We start from the raw sequence: 21,764 nt of genomic DNA, 5'->3' as shown, positions 1-21,764 counted from the left end.
CAGGCTGGCTTTGAACCATGATTCTCAGATCTCAGCCTCTGAAGTAGTTAGGATTATTGCCATGAGCCACTATTGCCTGACTCAAAGTTGAGTTTAAAGGTCTAGAAATACAGCTTCTATGTTTTCATCACCTGGAGCTTCTAAAAGCTTTGAGACACTTCATTCTTAAGGACTACAAGCAAGTGGAGTTAACTCTAGCTCTACCATGACCTAATCTAGGGCTCTTTCGCACACTGTCAGATCCATTGCTTTAGCTGAATTCCTTCCATCTGGTACAGCAGAGGGCGCGTGGCAACTACCCACTCGATACCACATCCTTCTAATTGTTCCATTTTTGGTATAGAAAGATACTTATTTATTTTTGCCCAACATGCAGTTCTCCATTGCTGATGTTCAAGGAATCTAATAATTAACACTGGCCTGTTAACTTTCGACTAAACCTAATGGTTGGGAATATATATATCAAACAATCCCAGTATTTTAAAGCAAAGGATTTTAGTACTAGTTAGTTGCTCTTAATAATAGAGCATGAACTGTCATATATGAGTTATTGATTCGATAGTTTAGTACTTCCCACCAATGACTCATTACTGGGAACTGGGTTTATCCTATCATTTACTCCTTTCCACTTCCCCTGGCTCCAAGTCAGGCAGATTGAAAAAGATTGACAATAATAGAGCTGCAATTAGAGCTCAGAAGGGACACAGTTCACATTACAAATAGAAATCTGAACGGGCGATGTTGGCAGGTGACAAAACATGAAAGGCTTTTTAAGGTTTGCCTTTTGAAAGACTGCTTTAACCTTCTGACTTAAAGACCTTGTAAGATCTATGCTGTGTTCAGAAAAGCTCTACATTTGGAGCCAAATGCAGGATTTGGATGATTTATTTCATTTATGTCACTCTATGGAAAATCAAACAGGAAGTTTTTTTCTCCATACTCTTTCAGAGAAAAATTGCTGACTGCCTATAAATGACAAAAATCTTTGGTCATATGAAAATAATGTGTGCTTTTCTAAAATGAATAGTCCCAAATGGAAAGCTCTGGGACAGTAACAGACGTCGAGCTTATTGGACAACAGGGCTGTGTGGACAGAATGTTCCTGCTTTATCTCTAAGCACTGTCAACAGGTGCCCAACACATGACTTTGAAAACTTAATGCATTTATTGATTGTTAGACATAACACTTCCTAAAATCAGTGAACTATAGGTCACTGAAACTAATGTTAAGTTCAAAATATGTTAAAATCAAATACTTAGAAAACAAACCTTTGGCATTTAGAAAACAGCCCTATTAGATTGTGTGTTTGGTGTACTGGTAGTGGAGATTAAAGTCAGAACCTCATGCTCACTTGGCGTTTTCTGCTTAAGGCTGGCTTCTACCCCTTGGGCCATACGCCTTCAACTTGGGCTTTCTGCTGGTTAAGTGGAGATGAATCTTAGATTAATTTGCCTAGACTAGCTTTGAACTGGAGTCCTCAGATCTCAGCATCCCAAATAGCTAGGATTACAGGTATGAGTCATAATCAATAAGTTTAGTAGCCACTTTTGGTATGCATCAGCAGCATCAGTACACCCAATGGACTCATGCATTTTTCTATCAATAGTCAGTTAAAGACATTTATTTGTTTAGTTCTCCCAATGTACTGGATTTGTCTCAAGCATTCATAAAATACAAAACACAGTACTGATGTACTGCAACAAGTTATAGAACAAATTAATAAATATTTTTAGTCTTACAAATCACAAGGTTAAGGCTTACTATTTTTGAGACAAGCCCTAGAACACTTGGTGAATTCTAGGGTGGTAGGAAGATTAACTATTTTACATTTCTAAGATTTAAAAGGAAAGAGAATACCACAGATCTAATTCAATGAAGACCCAAATTTAAGATAACACTGACCCTAAGTTTGTTGTCCACATCTAAAGATGAGGTAACTTGGAATAAAAGGCAAAGCTTTAATTTCATAAATGAAATTTAAAAAATTTCATTTAAGTGGTAGTGGCAGTGTAGCAAACTCAAGGCCTTAATTCAAATCTTAGTACTCCCAACCAACCACAATAGTTAAAAAAATTTTTGTCAAGGATTCTGGTTTTCTCCAAAAACTCTACTTTCTACTCCTATTCTTGGGATCTGAACAGGAGCTTATCTTCTTTTTATTTTACTACCATTTCATCTAAACACATGATCTGCATCAGTGTTGCCACTTTTACTTTTGTGTGTGTGTGTGCTAGTCCTGAGGCCTGGGCCTCACTTGGGACTTGAGTGCTATCCCTGTTTTTTTGCTCAACACTAGCACTTGATCCACAGCTCCTCCTCTTTTGTGATGATTAACTGAAGATGAGTCTCTCACATACTTTCCTGCCCAGGCTGGCTTCAAACTGTGATCTTTAGACCTCAGCCTCCTGAGTATCTAGGATTACAGGTGTGAGCCAGTGGTGCCTGGCTACTCTTTTTTGCTGTTGTTGTTGGTTGTGGGACTTGAATTCAGGGTTTGGGCACCTTCCCTGAGCTTTTCTGCTCAAGCCTAGTACTCTACCGCTTCCAGCCACAGCTCCACTTCTGGCTTTTTGGCGGTTAACTGAAGACTCTTACAGACTTTCCTGTGTGGGAAGGTTTTGAGCTAGGATCCTCAGATGTCAACCTCCTGAGCAGCTAGGATTACAGGTGTGAGCCGCTAGTGCCTGGCTCTACTTCTATTTTTGTACACGAGAAGATGCTACCTTATGCCACATTACATCCCCCTACCTATTTGCATCAGGGAGAAACTACCAACTGAAAGGACAGCCACTAGCATTCACTTCACTCATAACTCCTATGAAGTAATATTATTATCATCCTTATTTAACAGCCAAGGAAAGCCAGGCACTAGTGGCTCACACTTGCAATACTACTCAGGAGGTTAAGATCTGAGGATAAAGATTTGAAGCCAGCCTGGGGAGGAAAATCCTAGTAAAAAGCTGAGAGTCGTAGCTTAGTGGTCGTGTTGGCTATCAGTGGAAAAAGTGAGACCATAAGGTCCTCGGATCAAGCCCCCAGTACTGGCACCAAACACCACCACCACTATGGAACAACAAAAAAATTAAAGACAAACCCCAAACCAAAAACTCAAAGCTCCATATTCTAAAAGCATCCACCAGAAAACTTTATCCTTCTTCCTCATCCTACCCTAAAGGGCTACTGAACACTACTCAAAAGTATTTGTTCATAAGTAATATTGTTTGATTTCCAAATTTCTTTCTCAAAAAACAGTTCGAAAAGTGGTTAGGTGGACATACAAGTAATACTAGAAAACTCCTTGATAGCTATCACTTATTTTTCCTGTAATTAATGAGGCTGGTTTACTCATTGAATTACGAAACCACACCGTGTAAAATAACACCTGTTACATTTAAAAAGAAGGTAAACCCATATTTATTTACTAGCACTGTTAAAACATTACACAAAACACATTCAAGTGGCAAGTAATTATAATGCAAGCCCTTGCATGGCAATCCAAATTTATTGAACTACTGATGCTAAGTTATACAAAATTGCACCACTTTAATTAAGGCTTTTTAGTTTACATTTGGCCACCTCAAAGTAGTTGTAACATTAGGTTGGTCAATTTAAATACTGTGGCTCCCTGTTGGATAGACACACAATCTTTACACCCAAACGTTAATGCATACAAAGCAACAAGGCATTGTTAAATAAAACAGCAATAGTTACTGCAAATTAGGCCTTGTGACCAATTACACATGATTAAAATTACTTCCCACATTCACATCCACAGTACTCGTCCACCATTTAACATCTCAACCAAAACGTTACACATGGGAAACAATCACTAACAGGCAAAAATACTAAACCTGTATATTTGGTATTGCAAATACACTTATGCATGAGCAAGCAAGGGGTTCACAGTGAGAATCTACAGCTGCAGAAGCCTGAAAATGATTTACAAAAATTGTTAAATCATTAAAAAATTGTTTGAAAATATACACTTCTTGTTGTAGACCCCCACTGTACACACAACTATAAACATTGTTCCTTATGTAAACAAAAAAGAAAAAAACATCATAAGATTTGAAAGGTCTGGACATTTCCTTCCCAACAGATATTAAAGGCAACGTCTTTATCTAAGACATTATACTGAAAGGACTATTGTATTTTAAAGACAAGATCACTGTCTCCACAGGTTTTTGAAAAATTAAAAAAACTATATAGCTGTGTTAATCAAAGCGCTTATTTTGTACAATACAATGATAATGACCTTCAATTTTTTAAAAAAAATTACAATAAGCTACAAGTATCAAAGAAGCGAAGTTATCTGGAGTAGTCTATATAGGAGCTCTTTGGACTTTCTTTTATTATGCTAAAATAGTGGTGCTTTTAGGATTTACATTATTGTACTCTCCAATACAAAGAATGGGGATGTGTTAAAGTATACAGTACACCATTTTCATACATGTACAACATTGGTGGATGAAGAATGTCTCTTAGCAGTAATACTGGATGTAGCCTCTGGTTTTACCAGCTGCATACTGTAGGACTATTATATAAGTAAAAATCTCTCGTGATACTGGAAAGTGATTAGAATGTGCAAACTGATATAGTAGCTTTCATCCGCCTCTTAAAGGTACCACCACAGGAAAGTCCATTTAAGATGTTGGTAGGTTTAACAAAGTTGGAATGCTGGCACTGTTGAATTGGGCAACAGTTCTTCAGACCTACCAAATGGAAAAAAAAAGTAATTAAAGAACCAAGGAAATAGCAACACAATATACTACACACTCTTATTCTAGTTATTACATTAATGACAATGTACCACAATTCATAGCAAAGACATTTTTATTTCTTTATTCCAAAAAGATGAAATCTACTTAGCTACTCTTTTTTTTTTTGGGTCTAATTGTGGGGCCTGAACTCTGGGCCTGGGTGCTGTCCCTCAGCTCTTCAGCTCAAGGCTAGCGCTCTACCACTTGAGCCATAGTGCCACCTCCAGCTTTTTTTCTTTTTTCTTATGTGGTGCTGGGGAATCGAACCCAGGGCCTCAGGCATGCAAGGCAAGTGCTCTACCACTGAGCCACCTTCCCAGCCCTTGGCTACTCTTTTGAAAGCCAGTCAAATGAAAATTTTAGATACAAAAAAATGTCTGTGCATTACCTGCCAGGAAAAAGAAATTACATTAAAATGCTAAATCAAGTCAACCTTATTAAGAGTTAGGATTAAAAAATAGAAATATTAAAAAAATGAATGGTCTTGTTGTTTACAATAATAGATACTTAGATCGAAAAATTAAGACCTTGCTTCCAATAAGAATGGCTGAAGAGTCAATTGGGTGGGGTAGACAAATAGGAATTTATTTCATGACATTTTACTGCTTTACAGTCAATAGTTCATTGACAAATGTTATCCAGCCCAGGCAAGCTTGGAACTCATTTACCACCTTGAGTATCTATTATATGCTAGGCATTGACTTCATTACAACTATTAATCTACATAAAACTTTATATGCTCTGTTTTTTTTTTTTTTTTTGCTCACATCTTAGGTTACTGGTGGTTCTCCCTGTTTGGGGAACCCTTTATCCCCAACGTGGCTAACTTTTACTTGTTCCTACCTGGACTCAAGCCAGCCAGCCTATTCAGATTCTGGCTCTGCTAGTTACTGATTGAAAGGCTTCAACAAAGTAACACTCTTCTTTTGCCTCTGTTCCCTTCCCTCATTTCTAATGTGGGAGTAACTCTTGCCTCAGAGTTGTTAAACTTCAATTAATTAACATATATACAGTATTAAAGAGTGTTGGGACATGTGGTAAACAAGTTAGAGGTTTTCATTATTCTACTATGGTATGCTGGATTTATTTTCTTATTTCATTAATCATATTCTACTTTTTTTTTTTTTTTAAACACAGAGAGGGTCTTGTTATTCGGCCCAGGCTAGCCTGTAACTCAAGATTTTTCCATCTCTGCCAGAGTACACAGCACATATCCCACCAGGGCATTCGTACATAATCAGCTTATTGGGTCAGTTAACAGGCTTGAACTCAAGCTATTACTTGACTTTTTTGTGGATTAATTGCAGATAAGAGTCCCTTGGATTTTTCTACCTAGGATGGCTTTGAACCAGGCTAGCTTTGAACTTTGATCCTCAGATCTCAGTCTGTGGGGTAGCCAGGATACAGGTGTTAGTCACCAGCACCCAGTGAAATATTATTTGGACAGGGTATTGCAATAAATCACATCCTAAAAGTAACAGTTACTTTCTTTAGAATTAACAACAAAACACAGTGCTCTTACTAAAGTTGAGTGATTAAAGTTAGAAGCAAGATAACATACCTGGCTCAGAGCTACAATGCATTTAATTTATTAAAGCAGCTGACATGATGACTTTTTGCGAGCCTTTCCAGGTACTGGAGTTTTTCTGTTAATTTGCCGCACTAGGTCATAAAAAATCTGAAAACATATTATTATGTTTTTAATTCAAAGGAAGGAAAAGAAAAAAAAAAGACAAAATGAAAAGTGCCATGAAAAATGGAAGTTTCCATGGATATAAATAAATACCCAGGAAGCAATTATGACGTTAGAGAATAAAATCAGTTCTTAAAAGTGTCAAGGTTTTTTTTTTGTTGTTGTTGTTTTCTTTTTTTGGGAGGCTTAAAGCTGTTTTCCTTAAATAAGTACTTAGTTGAAGGACCTGCGATGATCTTATTTGACTCAATTAGAACATTATACAAAGAAAAACATTCTTTACACTTTTTCAAATCTTCCCATAAACCTCTGTTATACAACATTACTTTAAGCCTCAATAATCATAAATCTTTTATTTAACATCCTTCATATATTCCATGAGTATGTCTTCCCCATGCTGACTTTCAATTAGCTTTGCTTTTCTGGAAATTTCACTGTATCAGTATATAATAAAGAAACCAAAACAGAACTGTTTTTACATACATACTTCCTTATTAATTTTATTCAATTTATTTTTTTATAGGTTGTGGGGCTTGAACTAGTGGGCCTTGGCACTGTCCCTGAGCTTTTTTGCTCAAGGCTAGCACCCTACCATTTTGAGCCACAGTGCCACTTCCAGTTTTCTGGTAGTTAATTGGAGATAAGAGTGTTCATGGGGACCTTTCTGCCTAGGCTGGCTTTAACTGTGATCCTCTCAGCCTCTTGATTAGTTAGGATTACAGGAATGAGCCACTACCGCCCAGCCACCCATTAATTTTAAATGCTTTATTCCAAATACAAGGCTATCTTAAGGATATCTAATCATACCTCATTAACATTTATTTTTGATTTTGCAGAAGATTCTAAGAATGCACAGTTGTTCCATTGTCTTGCTAGATTTTGACCTTGTTCCTTTCCTACAACCCTTTCATCTTCCAAGTCACACTTATTACCAACCAGGATCATTGGAACCTAAAAATATATTTGTGAAGGTAAAATAAATATATAAGGACATTACACAAAGTCAAATAATAAGAATTTGGAGTTAAAACTTTAAGTATTACTTTCACTTATAATGTTAAAGAAAAGCATTAAATTAGTAATGTGTTATAAAATTCTCCATTACCTTATATTCTAAAGGAGCTACTAAAGGGTATTTGCAAAGGGAAGTAAAAGGAAGGTTGAAAATTATATATGTTAAGTGAAAAAAAAACCCAATATACTTCAACATTTTAAAATGTTTCACGTCTGAATCAACTTCAAGGTTTTTGGTGAGTTATAGATATTTATCAACTGATTACTGCATTAAGTGCACAATATAAAAAGGAGAAATCTGAAAGGCCTCTAAAGTAGAAATTTTAATTTCTCACACAGTCTTGTATTAGCTAGAATTTCTTCCTGCATAAACATCAAGTATGCTTACTAAAAATATCAAGTGATTGGTCACTTGTGGCATATGTAGTTTTACAAAAACATTATAGGAGAAAGTAATACTTGTTTTTACCAAAGCACTATTGACAACTTTTAAATCAATTTTCTGTACATTTGGAAAAAATTCAAACAAACAAAAAAACCAAACTTTTTTTTTAGGATATAGCCACCAGGAATTTACTAAATACGGTTTTAATGCAACTGACAGAAATAGGTCTCCCCCAAATACATACAGTCCCCTTGTTTCTGATGTGTAGAAAAGGCAGCACTTACCTGGGGCATCTCAGCTCTCACTATCAGATATAATCAAATATACTATATGCTGGGATGATAGGCATATGCCACCATGCCTAGCTTTTATTGGCTAAGATGGAATCTTGTGAAATTTTTGACATGGCTAGCCTTGAACCAAGATCCTCCCAATCTCTACCCTCCAAGTAGCTAGGAGTAAGATATAAGCTATTGAGCCTGGCTAAGCCAGTAGTTCTGTGGTACCCAAAGCAGCAGCTTCAACACTAACTGGAAAAGAAGAAGTAAAAATTCTTGAACTCTGCTAAAAGTCAGAAACTGTGGAAGGTGGGGCCAACAATCTATGTTTTAATTAAGTTCATTGTTGATTCTGATGCAGAATCCACTTTGAGAATCACTGTCACAGACAATGAGAAATGGCTCTGAAGTTTGCTATAGAGTTAAACTCAGTATGGTACACTCTGAAAGACTCCCTAAGTTAACAGCAGAATCTAATGTATTTGTTGTCTTCTTTTAAAAACCTTATATATTTTTTCTCTGCCATAATTGCTATATATACTTTTATATATTTATTTTAAAATGCTACAAATCTACCAAAAATGAAGCCAGAACATTATTCACTCTATTAGTAACATCTGCATCCTATTGCCTTTCCTTCCTTTCCCACAAAATGCAGAGTTTAAAAATAGGCAGGGTATAACATTTACTTTTCCTAGGACAGGGAAAGGAGGGAATTTCTCATTTTCCATATGACATATATTTGAAAACATGTCTATGCATAAAAGGTGTGTTTTTTTACTTTTAAAAAGCCTTTCACATATGAACTTTAAATTGTGTATAAATTTAAACCTTAAAATTGAATACCATTATAAGGAGTTTGAAATAAACATTTATTGGAAAGCCAGCTTACATCATCAGTGTCTTTAACTCGAAGAATCTGCTCTCTTAGATCTTGTAAGTCATTAAATGTGGACTGTGCTGTGATGGAATAAACTAAAGCAAAGCCTTGTCCATTTTTCATGTATAAATCCCTCATTGCTGTAAATTGTTCCTACAAAAGAAAGATTAAAAACAAAATGTTTGACAGCTGATTGGCCAACTTTTTAGTCTATAATTACAGCTTAATAAAGAATACTGTAGTACTTTGCAACATTTTAAAAAATTATTGATCGTGGCAAGAATACGATTTGAAAAATTATTTTAAGAAGTAAGTTTTTATTTAAAAACAATGCACCAAAGAACTATATACAATAAACATTCTCAAGCAGAACAGAAATGTCCTAGTTCCAAAAGCTACTTAGTAGCACCCTTTAATATAAAACACTCTAACCTTACCCCTAAAATTGCAATAGCTTGTAAACTCCTGTTTCCTGTTCCATCAATTCTGTTCTATCAGGCAAGTTATCTTACCTTTATTCCATACTGGTAACTTCACTAGATTATGAGCTCTAGAATGCTAGAACACATACCTGGCCCATATGAGGCACTTAAACATTAATAAAAAATAAAAAATTTATACTAAGCCGGGTGCTGGTGTCTCATGCCTGTAATCCTAACAACTCAGGAGACTGAGATCTGAGGATCATGGTTCAAAGTCAGCCCAGGCAGGAATGTCTGTGAGACTTATCTCCAATTAACCACCAGAAAATTGTAAGTGGCACTGTGGCTCAAGTGGTAGAGCACTAGCTTGAGCTGAAGAGCTGAGGGACAGCGGCCAGGCCCAGAGTTCAAGCCCTACGACGACCACCACCACCACCAAAATTCATACTGGATACCCAGAATCTTCTCTTTACTTCTGGATATCCATAAAGGTAGTTAGTTGCCATGGTTTAGATATAGTTTGAGTATCCTCTAGGGCTTTCCTGTATCAAGAGTAGCAAGAAGGTAGAAACTATACTCACATCGAGTAATTGGAAAGTTACTGGTATTAGTCATTAGGGTAGAACCTCTCTGAATCCTAGTGGCCTTATACAGCAGAGGGACAGACACTGACATGCACATTCCCTGTGTCTTGCCATGCTGTGGGTTGTCTCAGGACTCTGGCAGGAAGAAGGCTACTACTGTATTTAACTATTAAGAGTTTGCACCTCCTGAACTGAGAACCAAAATAAAGCTCTTTATAAAGTTATCCTGCCTAGGGAATTTTATTATAGTAATAAAAGAGCTAACAAACTGACCTATTAATACTTTGGAGAAGGAAAGATACCATTCAAAACATTTTACTATTAATACTTTGGAGAAGGAAAGATCAATCAGAACATTTTACACTGCCAGTGAGATACAAATGTATGTACCAAGTACTTTTCACATGAAATTCAGAAAGAGTGTTTAAAAATTTTTAGTGAGAACATGAGAAATTTTGATTAAAAATTTTCTTCTTCATATGTGAAAATGGAACTAGGTCACTTGAGATGGGTGGGGCTGGGATAGATGGGTGAGAATGACTAAGGGATAATACCGATCAAGATGAATTGTATGCATAAGTTGACATGGTAAATTAAAACCCCTTGTAAAACTATAAAAATATTAAAAATAAATTTAATTGATTCTTCAATGTGATCCACTGTAATTACAAAGTATAATATTCTTTTTTATGAAAAGAATTCAAGAGAGTAAGAAAAACAGCTTTAAGAAATAAAATAGTACTTAAGCTTAACTAGTATTTGCCTAAAGAATAACTGCATTAGTAAGTAAATATTGTAAAAATCTGTAGCAAATTTGTTTTACATACCGTTCCTGCAGTATCCAAAATTTCAAGCATACACTGCTGCGCATCTACTTCAACTTGCTAAGAAAAAGGTAAAAAAAAAATCATGTATGCAAAACTACTTTAAATAGAGTTAAAAGCTTATATTGAGATATATCAACTTTAAAGTAGTATCAGGTAATACTTTAGCAAAGTATGAGAAAAAAATAACTAAGCCATAAGGTTTGAAGACCCCCAAATTTTAGTAAATGTAAACAATGTGTTCAGTCAAAATTCAGTTTCATTATGAATAACTCAGCACAAATTATAAAAAAGAAATGAGCCTAACTCAATAAAATCATCAGTAAATTCAATAAAGTAGTAGTGATTCTATCACATAATTCTCCTATATTACTTTGAATATGCCTTCATTTATCTAGATAACTATTTCCTTACCATATCAAAATAAAATAACGGGTGGCAAAGTAAGTGACACAACTACAAAACAGATTATGTATCCTGATTACTTCTATTCACATGGTATTTCCTAGGAAAGCAAAGTTACGATGTGGGTGAAGGAAGGAATTTCTAGTTTTCTGGCACAAAGGGAAGAATGAAAACAATATCTGCACAACAGTGGAAACTAGGCTGGCTACTTACATAAAGATAGGAGCCAACTCTCACACTACTAAATTAAAAATGTCTGCATAGTATTTCAGTCATACGCTGTGAAGGTGGACAAAATTGACGATGACTCAAGGAGACAAAAAACAAGAAAAATTAAAGAGACTTCTTTATACTTATCTCAAGGAAAAAAGCCAGGGAGCTTGTGAGAAATTGTCTTTCTAGGAGGTTCAGTGGATGGCCTGGCCCTGTAATTTGTGTATCACCTTCCAATCCAGGAAGGAAAGAGATCAGGATAAATTTAAAAGTTCTGAGTATGTATATATAAGTCTTTATGATTCGCTTAAAACTGGTAAAAATGTAATCAATTATGAACTTTTCCTACTAATTAACTATCTCTTCATTCTACTTTATATGCAACATTCAATAATTATGAAAATAAAAACATGTATTTACATTAAAATAAGAACGTTTGTTAACATAATACATACCTTTCTATAAGAATCTTCTATTGTAGGATCATATTTTTCAACAAAAATTCCTTGAACAAACTGTACAGTCTGAAAAAAATTAACACATCATTATCCTTCTAAAGAAAAGAACAAACCTAAAGCTATAAACTTTAATTTACAGTTGACCCTCATGTATCTATGGTTTCCACACCCTCAGATTAAAAAAAACCAAGGCTAAAAAATACTGGGGGAAGGTGAAGAAGTTTAACAAACCAGAATGTATTTGTACTTGTTATGTAGACTTTCTTATAATCACAAAGTATTTATATTGCATCAGGCATTATTATTTTATGTACTATATACACATATAAACAGTCAGCATATCTTTCAATTACTCTATATACAAATGAAAAAAGACTCACATTATTATATACTTTCCAAAATGAATTTCTCCTAATTCTCTTCTCATTCCCCAACCCTCTCTAACACCAAATTGTTTCTTCATTCTTGCTATATCATTCCTAAATCCTGAAAATATGGCCATGAGAATGCCTCTTACAAATAAATTTAATTGAAAAAAAAATTCACTTGTTTCTGAAAAAGATACCTATTTATATCCTCTCACTGTGTCAAAACTGTATCTGCCATACTTTAACACTACACACTCATACTAGCCATTTACTACAATTATAAAAAATTGCATAAACATTACATTAAAATATTATAATTTTTCTTTAAAAATTACATTGTTTCTAAAGTTAATATGGGATTTCACCATAACAAAGTAAAATAATCAGAACTTAAAATTCAACAGAAAAAGAGTATCTCTGAATGTAAAGCTTAAGTTTAGTGAGAATGACTTACCAGAGCAGATTTTCCAACACCTCCTGAGCCAAGAACAACCAGCTTATACTCACGCATGATGCAAACTTGTCAAAACCGAGTACCTTGTTAGAGAAAAAAAAAGAATGCATCAGTAAAGCCTCAGTATTTAAGTGCTTCTATTGATTTTAACAGATTTAAGGCCAGTAGATTTAAAATGTTTACTAGACTATATTAATATGGAACACTATAAGAAGATTTATTATAGAATTATAGATATGGCTTTCAGTCTGATTTCAACTGGAATAAAATGTTAAGAAAAAAAGGTGAATAACATCAGAGTGTATTCTACTGACTTACAAAATGACCTGTCTATTCCTCTTGAAAAGAAGAACTGAAAACACAAATATCCTATAAGCTGTCTGAAACCACAAACCACAAGTACAGCAGTAGAGATAAACCCAATGAACAAACAAATCCCTATGAACAAAAAAATCCCTATCACTACTGACCTAGTGCTCTAGAAAGATAAATGGGATAGGATCAGACTGCAAGCAAATCAGCAAATTATAGTGGCATATATCTGGATTTCTAGGACTCAGGAGCATGATGCAAGAGGATCACAAGTTCAAGGCCAGACAAGGATATAATAGTGAGACCCTGCCCAAAACATTAAGTTTTAATAAAGACCAAAGGAGGATGCTCTTAGGAGAGGATCACAAAGGTTCAACAGCTATGTACATATGATCATATAAAATGATGTTTACCAAAATAAACCTCAAGAAATGGAAACAAGAGATTTGTTTTGTATTTAAATTTGTTTTGTTTTTCTCCTTTGTTGCTATTTTTTATTTCTGTACATTTTGTTTTGCATGCTTTGGGGAGGATAAAGGGGATAAAGCTGTGATACTCACTAGACACTATGTTGAAAATGAATTATACAACTTGTGGGGTTGGGGGAATGGGAGAAAAACTTGAAGACAGGAAGAGGTGATACTGTTCAAAAAGAAATGTACTTACTACCTGACTTAGGTAACTAACAATAAAAATAAATAAAAAAACCAAGATATCACATCTTTTCATTTTTGTACTGTCTATGGTTCCTTTCATGCTATCACAGCAGAGTTAAGTAGTTTCAACAGAAACAATCAGGTGTACAAAGTCTAAAATAACTATCAGTGATTTGATGAAATAGGGGCTGGGAAGGTAGCTCAGTGGTAGAGTGCTTGCTTTGCATGCATGAGGCCCTGGACTTGATTCCTTAGCAGAAAAAGCAGGAAGTGGCACTGCGGCAGAGCACTTGCCTTGAGCTGAAGAACTGAGGGCCAGCACCCAGGCCGAGTTCAGGCCCCACAACCGACAAAAAAAAAAAAAAAAAGATGAAATAGTGGCTATTACTCATTAATTTATAATCATTTTGTTAAGTCTGTTAACCACTGTGAGACTGTTGATAACATATAGCTACTCAGAAAGCTGAAATCCTAAGGAAGGTAGTTCAAAGCCAGCATGAGTAAAAGTGTGAGATGTCATTTACAAAATTACTGGTTGGAGATGTTGCTCTAGTGACAGAGACCAAACCTACCAAACTTGAGATCCTGAGTTCAAACCTCAGTACCACCAATCCCTTAAACAAGTAATCCCCACTTTTCCCCAAAGCCTCCCAAAATCCTCATAAAAAATACATTTTTATCACGCACAAAGTTTCAAAGTGCCTTTTCCTAAATAATTATTCCAAGGCATTTTTTTTCTTAACTATTATAACCTCTTGTCAGGAGTTTTCACTGAAAGCCACAACCTCCTCTGAGAACTCGAGTTGTATTTATTTTTTAAATAATCTCTCAATGTAACCTTAATTCTTGGACTTACATAGCTAAGGACAAAACTCTTGAGTGAACAACTAGACTTACAGCCAATTTTTCAAATATTATAATCAATACTTTAAAAGGAACAGTAACTACAGAAAGATTATGAGACAAAAATACTATTCAGTAACCAATTTCTTCAATTGCTCTTCTAGCACCTCAAAATAAAAATAATTAGGATATTCTTCCTTGCTCCAACCTTTGGAAAAACTTCTTGAATCATTCTATTTGCATTTTTCCATTAACTCTTCTGCCTCTGTTGCTTCTCCTTCCCTTTACAAGTGAAATATACTACCTTTCTTGAGATTTTTTTTTGAAAGGAACAGTTCTATGGCCTCCCTGAATTGTTAGCGTGAAGGCAGATGTACAGAAACTGAATTTAAATGATTGACTTACAATAATTAATTTAAGAATTTCCCTAAATCTCAGGAAGCAGCAAGATAGAAGACCAAGAGACCTAAATAATCTATTTTATTTTAAAAATTGAAATTTAGGAAATAAGAACCTACTTAAGAAATAAATTACTTTAAGTCTTTCTTTAAAGGTAGATTGGTTGGTTCTTTTTTTGTCTGAGACCAGCTTTCACCCACTGGTTGCCATTTCATGATCTGCCTTGCGTCCAACCCCAATAGAAATTTGTAACTGAAATAAAAATAACTCAATAGGAAACAAAATAAACTTACTTTAGGAAACTTTCAAAAAATATTTTGAGCTGGGTGCTGGTGGCTCACACCTATAATCCTAGCTACTCAGGAGGCTGAGATCTGAGAATCATGGTTCAAAGCCAGCCTGGACAGGAAAGTCCGTGAGACTCTCATCTCCAATAAACCACTAGAAAACCAGTAGTGCCGTGGCTCAACTTGTAAAATGCTCGCCTTGAGCTGAAGAGCTGAGGGACAATGCCCAGGCCCAGAGTTCAAGCCCCACAACTGACAATAAATAACTAAATAAATAAATAAAACAAATATTTTGGCATAAAGTCAATGGTTTTGGCAAAAGGAAGCATCTTTTTTTTTTTTGCTAATGGGCTCAAACTTGAAGTAGAAAATGTAAAAATGAAAATGGGTAACTTAGAAAACTGACAGTGGCTGAGACTTTTGAGAGAAGCTTATAAATACTGTAGAGAAAATAGATCCAAGGGTCATTGTTTTCTAAGAAATGGAAGCCTGCGCATGAGGACACTTGTACAAACTGTCAAGTGAAGTAACAAGAAGAATGTTTCATAAGAAACAAAAGTACAAAGATTAAAAAAAAATCTGTCCAAAACTGCTCCAACAGAAACATGAAACACCCAATTCCTCATCCATCTGCGGAACTGACTGACTACACGTATGCACAGGGAATCTTTTTGGTGACTATAAGTGCTCTAAAACTAAACTGGCTGTAATGTATAACCACATAAATGCACTAAAATTCCAAAAAAACCCACAATTGACTCATCATCATGCTGAAAATATTAAATATAAAGAGTAAACATTTGTGTTTGAACTCAGGTTTGAACTCAGTTTGAACTCAGGTCTTCATGTTCTTGTTTAGTTTTTTTGCTCATGGCTTGCACTCTACTACTTGAGTCATACCTCCAGACCAGTTTTTCTGCTGGTTAATTTCAGTAAGAATCTTATAGACTCGTCTTTGTGTGGATTGGCTTTGAATCTTGAGCATTCTGAGTAACCAAGTCATGCAGGTGGGAGCCATAGATGCCTAGTTTATTTCTAAAAAATTATGTATTTATTATTTGTGTATTTATGTATTTATTTATTATTTTTGAGACAGTATCTTGCTACCTACATAGCTCAAGCTGGCCCTCAATTTACAATCCTCTCGCTTCCTGCTGGGTAGAGGCTATCCAAGTAAACACCTGGCTAGAATTCCACACACACACACACACACACACACACACACACACACACACACACACACACACACACACACACACACACACACACACACACACACACACACACACTCGCTTCCTGCTGGGTAGAGGCTATCCAAGTAAACACCTGGCTAGAATTCCACACACACACACACACACACACACACACACACACACACACACACACTCGCTTCCTGCTGGGTAGAGGCTATCCAAGTAAACACCTGGCTAGAATTCCACACACACACACACACACACACACACACACACACACACACACACACACACACACACACACACACACACACACACACACACACACACACACACACACACACACTTGAGGTACTGGGGTTTGAATTGAGGCCTCAGGCTTAATAGGAAGGTATTATTTATCATCAGAGGTATACTCTTAGCCTTTTTTTGTTGTTATTTTTCAAATATGGTTTCCCCTTTGTCTGGAGCTAGCCTTTGACAGAGCTTTCTACTTTTGCCTCCTACTTGGCTAGGATCACAAATATTGTCCCCATGCCAGGTTTGTTGAGATGGGGGTTTCACTACCTTTTTGGTGGGGTTGGCCTCAAATGGTGGTTCACATCCTCGGCAGTTGGGATTACAAATAAATGTATACTACCATGTCTAACCTGGAATTTTTACGTAACATGATTGAGACACTTCTCCATTTGTTTCAGTTATTTATGAATACATGTTACTTGTTGCTAAGAATCAAGTTCATCCATGTTATGGTATCTACAAGTAATCTGCTACTTTTTCTTATTACTGATTAAAAATATCCCCAACTTCAGGATACTCTATATAGCATTTTCTTTATCCATTTACTAGCTGATTGTCATTTGAAGTTTTCAATTTGACAATATTAAAATCATGTTTATGAATGAGTTTTGATTTTAGTAACCACACCAATAAGATACTTTACAACTATAGCACAGTAGGTAACTGTGGCTGACAACAATTGTATTTCAAAATTCCCAGTACTCGGTTTCCAACACACACATGAAAAGATAAACATCTGGGGTGACAGATATGCCTACAACCTGATCTGATCATTACATACTGTGTACTAAATACCACACTAAACCCTAAAAAAGTCAAATCATATTTCACCTTTTTTTCAGAGTTTTACCATGTGCCACAAAAGTTGACCTAGAACTCATGATCTTTCTACCTTAGTCTCCCAAATGCATGCACTACCATTCTCAGTACTAGGTATGTAACCCAGGGCTTCCTCAATGCTAGATAAAGATCCTACCACTGAGCCACATCGCTAGCCCTAAAAATTTCAATTTTTTTTAAATTGAAAAATACAGTAAGTACACAATCTTTACTGCAATCCTAAAAATAAGACATCTGACTTCCTATCCCCTCTCTTTTTGTGGTGATAGGGGATTGCCTTGCATATGCTAGGTGAGTGCTCTGTCATATCCCTGGCTCCAATAAGTAAGTTTTTAACAAGGGACACTTATAAGTGGTACAAACAAGTCATTTAATCAGCCTTTTGCCCCAAAATATTTCTGTTTAATACTGATGAAAAACAATGCCAAAGGGCCTTTGTTTCCTTTTAACACATTTTAAGAACTCTGAAGTATAATAGTCAAGGTGTGAACCAAAACATATTTTCCAATAGACATTTGGGGGCCAGTCCTGAGGCTTGAACTCAGGGCCCAGGCACTGTCCTTGAGTTGCTTTTGCTCAAGGCTAGCACTCTATCACTTGAGCCACAACACCACTTCTGGCTTTTTCTGTGTATGTGGTACTGAGGAACCCAGGTCTTTATGCTTGCTAAGCAAGCACTCTACCACTAAGTCCCAGTCCCAGCGCATCCAATAGGTATTTCATTATTTCTTTTCTGTAAGTACTGGGGACCAAACCTGTGTTGTTGCATGTAACAAGTGCTCTAACACACACCCTCAACTCCTTTATTTTTTGAATTTATACTTTCTGCTACAACCATCTTGAAAAACTGCCTAAAGTTCCTAAGACTGGGCTAAGAAATCTAACTGGCCAGAGTCACTAGTAATTCTATTTCTAGGATTATTTGGTTGCATCTAGTTTTAGCAAAAAAGAATTCTGGTCAATAAGCAAGGCCTGACATTTGCTTAGAGGTTTGTCAAAGGTTGGAGTAAAAGCACCTGTTTGTGAGCTTCAAGAATGCCTTCCTGTTCAAGTGTTGGGTTTGGGTTAAAAATAAACATTTTTAAAACGTGCACAATTTTAAGCTTCAATCAGATTTTTCAGATGGATGTAGTAACTATTATTTGATACACTGAAACTCTTTGCTTTTTTTTCATACAGTACAGAATGTAATAAGGATAAAACTATTCAGAATCTCACTTACAGGTAAAATGAAGACACTAATACCTATAGTAAGGCTGGGCTATATTACAGGAGATCAAATTAGTATGTAAACTCTAATAGAGCAGGTATATTTTGTTGCCCGACTTTTTCACTGCTTTATCTCCAGAACTAAAACAAGCTCTACAATATAGTATGTGCAAAATATAGTATGTACAAAATAAAGAGAAATGTAATTTCTTAAGTCACTGGCACTATTAAGTCAACGAAAGGCGACTTTAAGTAATAATAGTAATTTCACTCACAAGAGTGTAGTAGAACTCTTACTTGGAATCACTATTGTACTCTTTTATGTACTAGTTAAGCAAAACAAGAATGTAAAACAATGAATGAATAACTTTTGACTTATATTTCATCAGCAACTTCTACATCAAACAGGCACTTACAAATCTAAATATAAAGCATGATTCACATTTTTCTTCAGAAATTGAAGATATCATGAGGTAAATCAATTGCACTTTTAGTGAAAACATTAAAATTTCCACTACTACTAAAACAGAATACTTGGATAAGTATTTCTATTTATCTTTGAAAAAAATTTAAGGTGGGTTCAATCCCCAGCATAAAAAAAGGGGAGGGGGAAGGTAGTAATTCTTAGCATTTTATCATTTACTTTTATCACAGGAAAAGACAAAATTTATTACATGCCTACAGCATAGAACCATCAGACTTTTATTTTATTCACATTTAAAGATCTGAGTTACTTTCTGTGTCACTGCTACCAATGTGATCAATGAAAGTACTGACAGCCAATACCTTGCTATTATTTCTTGCAAAACACCTGGGCAACAAAACTCACTAATTTTGTTATTGAGATATCGTACAACTTTCTTAACTTACTTTACAGGATGTAGCTTTGTTTGTACTAGTTCTTCTCATTAATTTAATAAGTTGCTTAGTCACCACTGAATGCTATTGTCTCATCCCTGTACTCTAGCTACTTAAGATGGTCGAGTTTGGACAGATTGTGGTTTAAAGACAGCACAGGCATAAAAGTCTGTGAAGCTCTATCTCCAAAATAACCAGCAAAAGGCCAGGCTGAAGGTTTGGTTCAAATGGTAGACTGCCAGCCAAGTAAGAAAGTCAAGAAATCTTGAGGCTCTGAGTTCAAGCCTTGGTATTATCAAATAAAAAAAATTAAAATAGACGATATAATGATTTTGAGGAAGCAAAAAGTCCTGGAGAATTATGAGTTCAAGAAAATAAAAACCAAGCAGTTTTATTCTAAATATGTTTACTATATGAAAGCTATACCCAAAACACTGATTCAATTATCGCCATCCAGGATTACCTATAGTATTCTTCACTAACAAGACACAACTGTAGATTACTGATGTGAATTCCAAATGAGTTACAAGAAAAATTCTGAAAATCATTGAGGAAATTTAAAAGCCTAACAGAATGATAGATTTATATATTTAAAAAAATAACCACAAACTCTTGGTTAACTTTACTTGGTGGTTACCATTTACTGAGGTCAATTCTTGTTTCAAAAACAGAATAAATTTCCAAAAAAGAAATCCAATAAACTACACCTACCATCAAGACTACTCAAAGTTCTCTATCAATAAGCACATCTTGGATGCTTACTACATATTTGGTATTGTTCTAGGCAATGAAAATCAAGTAATGAACAAAAGATTGTGCTCTCAGAATTTACAATCTAGAAAGAAAAGTCAGGATCAATAAAAAATAATGTCAAGATGTGGTTAGCAGTATGGAAAAAAATAAAAGGGGATAAAGAATGTGGGAATGGTTTTATACTGGGTGGTTATAAAAGACTTCTGTTAAGGTGAAAATACACAAAAAGTCCTATGAACTACTATCAAATCCTGTTTTCAACAAAAGGCTGCTGGTAATTAAAAATCATTGGTGCAATAATAAGTGAAGTAACTTGTGGCTGAACTTAAGGTTTGGTTCTGGGCATCAGAGAATTATCCAGGATTCACTAGAGAACTCCAGGCTTTGATTCCTACTAATAGGAGCATAAATGGGATTAGTGGAGGAATGCAAATGTAGTTGGTCTTATGAGGTACTGTTTTTCAATATATGCAAAGTAATTGCCAGTCTGAACTCTTCAGATACTCATATCTTATTCTGTCCCTCTGCAATCTACCCCCATCTCCAAGTGAAGCAAGAGTAACACTTACATCAGGATAGGGTATACCTGACAGTATACAATTAGGATATAGTTCTTTGCGGGGGTAGTATCAGTGAAATGTCTCTGCAGTATTCTTGTATTATCAAGACCATACTGATCATTACCTTTCTGAAAGGATGCACCAAATATTTTAAGATTTGATCATGTCATTCTGTTTCTAAAAGGAGACAATAAATTATACAAAATGACATTATAGTGTGATATAAGAGGCTTGGCTCTATTAAAAGAATGGCGTATCTTGAAGTAAATGACTTAATTCTCAATTTCCTGGTTCCTTGTCTATCAAAAAAAAGGGAATGAGAGCTAGAGGAAATACTGAACACTCAGATGCTTTATATCAGCCAAGTAAGCATGTAAATGCCTGAAGCAGATATTAGGGAATGATGTCAACTATGGTTAACCACAGAGTGAATGCTAAGACAAAGACATCTGAATTCTAAAAAAAGTTTATAACAAGATTTGGACTCTGTCAAGTTCCTAACTTTTGTAATAGGTAGTCCCTAATACCCTCCCTCTTAAACTATAAAATATAATTGCATAAGCCGGGCGCTGGTGGCTCACGCCTGTAATCCTAGCTACTCAGGAGGCTGAGATCTGAGGATCATGGTTCAAAGCCAGCCCGGGCAGGAGAGACCGTGAGACTCCTATCTCCAATAAACCACCAGAAAACCGGAAGTGGCGCTGTAGCTCAAGTGGTAGAGCGCTCGCCTTGAGCTGAAGAGCTGAGGGACAACGCCCAGGCCCAGAGTTCAAGCCCCACAACCGACAAAAAAAAAAAAAAAAAAAAAAAAAAAA

The 21,764-nt window shown here is 35.5% G+C and overlaps 1 protein-coding gene across 1 annotated transcript in view; it reads right to left on the bottom strand.

The window, feature by feature from the left end:
• Positions 1-3,469: 3,469 nt before the first annotated feature.
• Rap1b (RAP1B, member of RAS oncogene family) overlaps positions 3,470-21,764 on the bottom strand; it is a 36,198-nt gene continuing 17,903 nt past the window's right edge. The window contains exons 2-8 of the mRNA XM_069988360.1: positions 12,740-12,822; positions 11,915-11,983; positions 10,845-10,901; positions 9,024-9,164; positions 7,262-7,405; positions 6,323-6,439; positions 3,470-4,713 (exon numbers count right to left, since the gene is read on the bottom strand). Of these exons, the coding sequence (XP_069844461.1) occupies positions 6,353-6,439; positions 7,262-7,405; positions 9,024-9,164; positions 10,845-10,901; positions 11,915-11,983; positions 12,740-12,796 (555 nt within the window). The 5' untranslated portion in view covers positions 12,797-12,822 and the 3' untranslated portion in view covers positions 3,470-4,713; positions 6,323-6,352. The remainder of the gene's footprint in view (positions 4,714-6,322; positions 6,440-7,261; positions 7,406-9,023; positions 9,165-10,844; positions 10,902-11,914; positions 11,984-12,739; positions 12,823-21,764) is intronic.

Source organism: Dipodomys merriami, unplaced genomic scaffold, assembly GCF_024711535.1.
Source record: "Dipodomys merriami isolate MVZ:Mamm:240054 unplaced genomic scaffold, mDipMer1.0.p SCAF_10, whole genome shotgun sequence".
NCBI classification, from domain to species: Eukaryota; Metazoa; Chordata; class Mammalia; order Rodentia; family Heteromyidae; genus Dipodomys; species Dipodomys merriami.
This window is presented reverse-complemented; position numbering and strand designations above follow the sequence as displayed.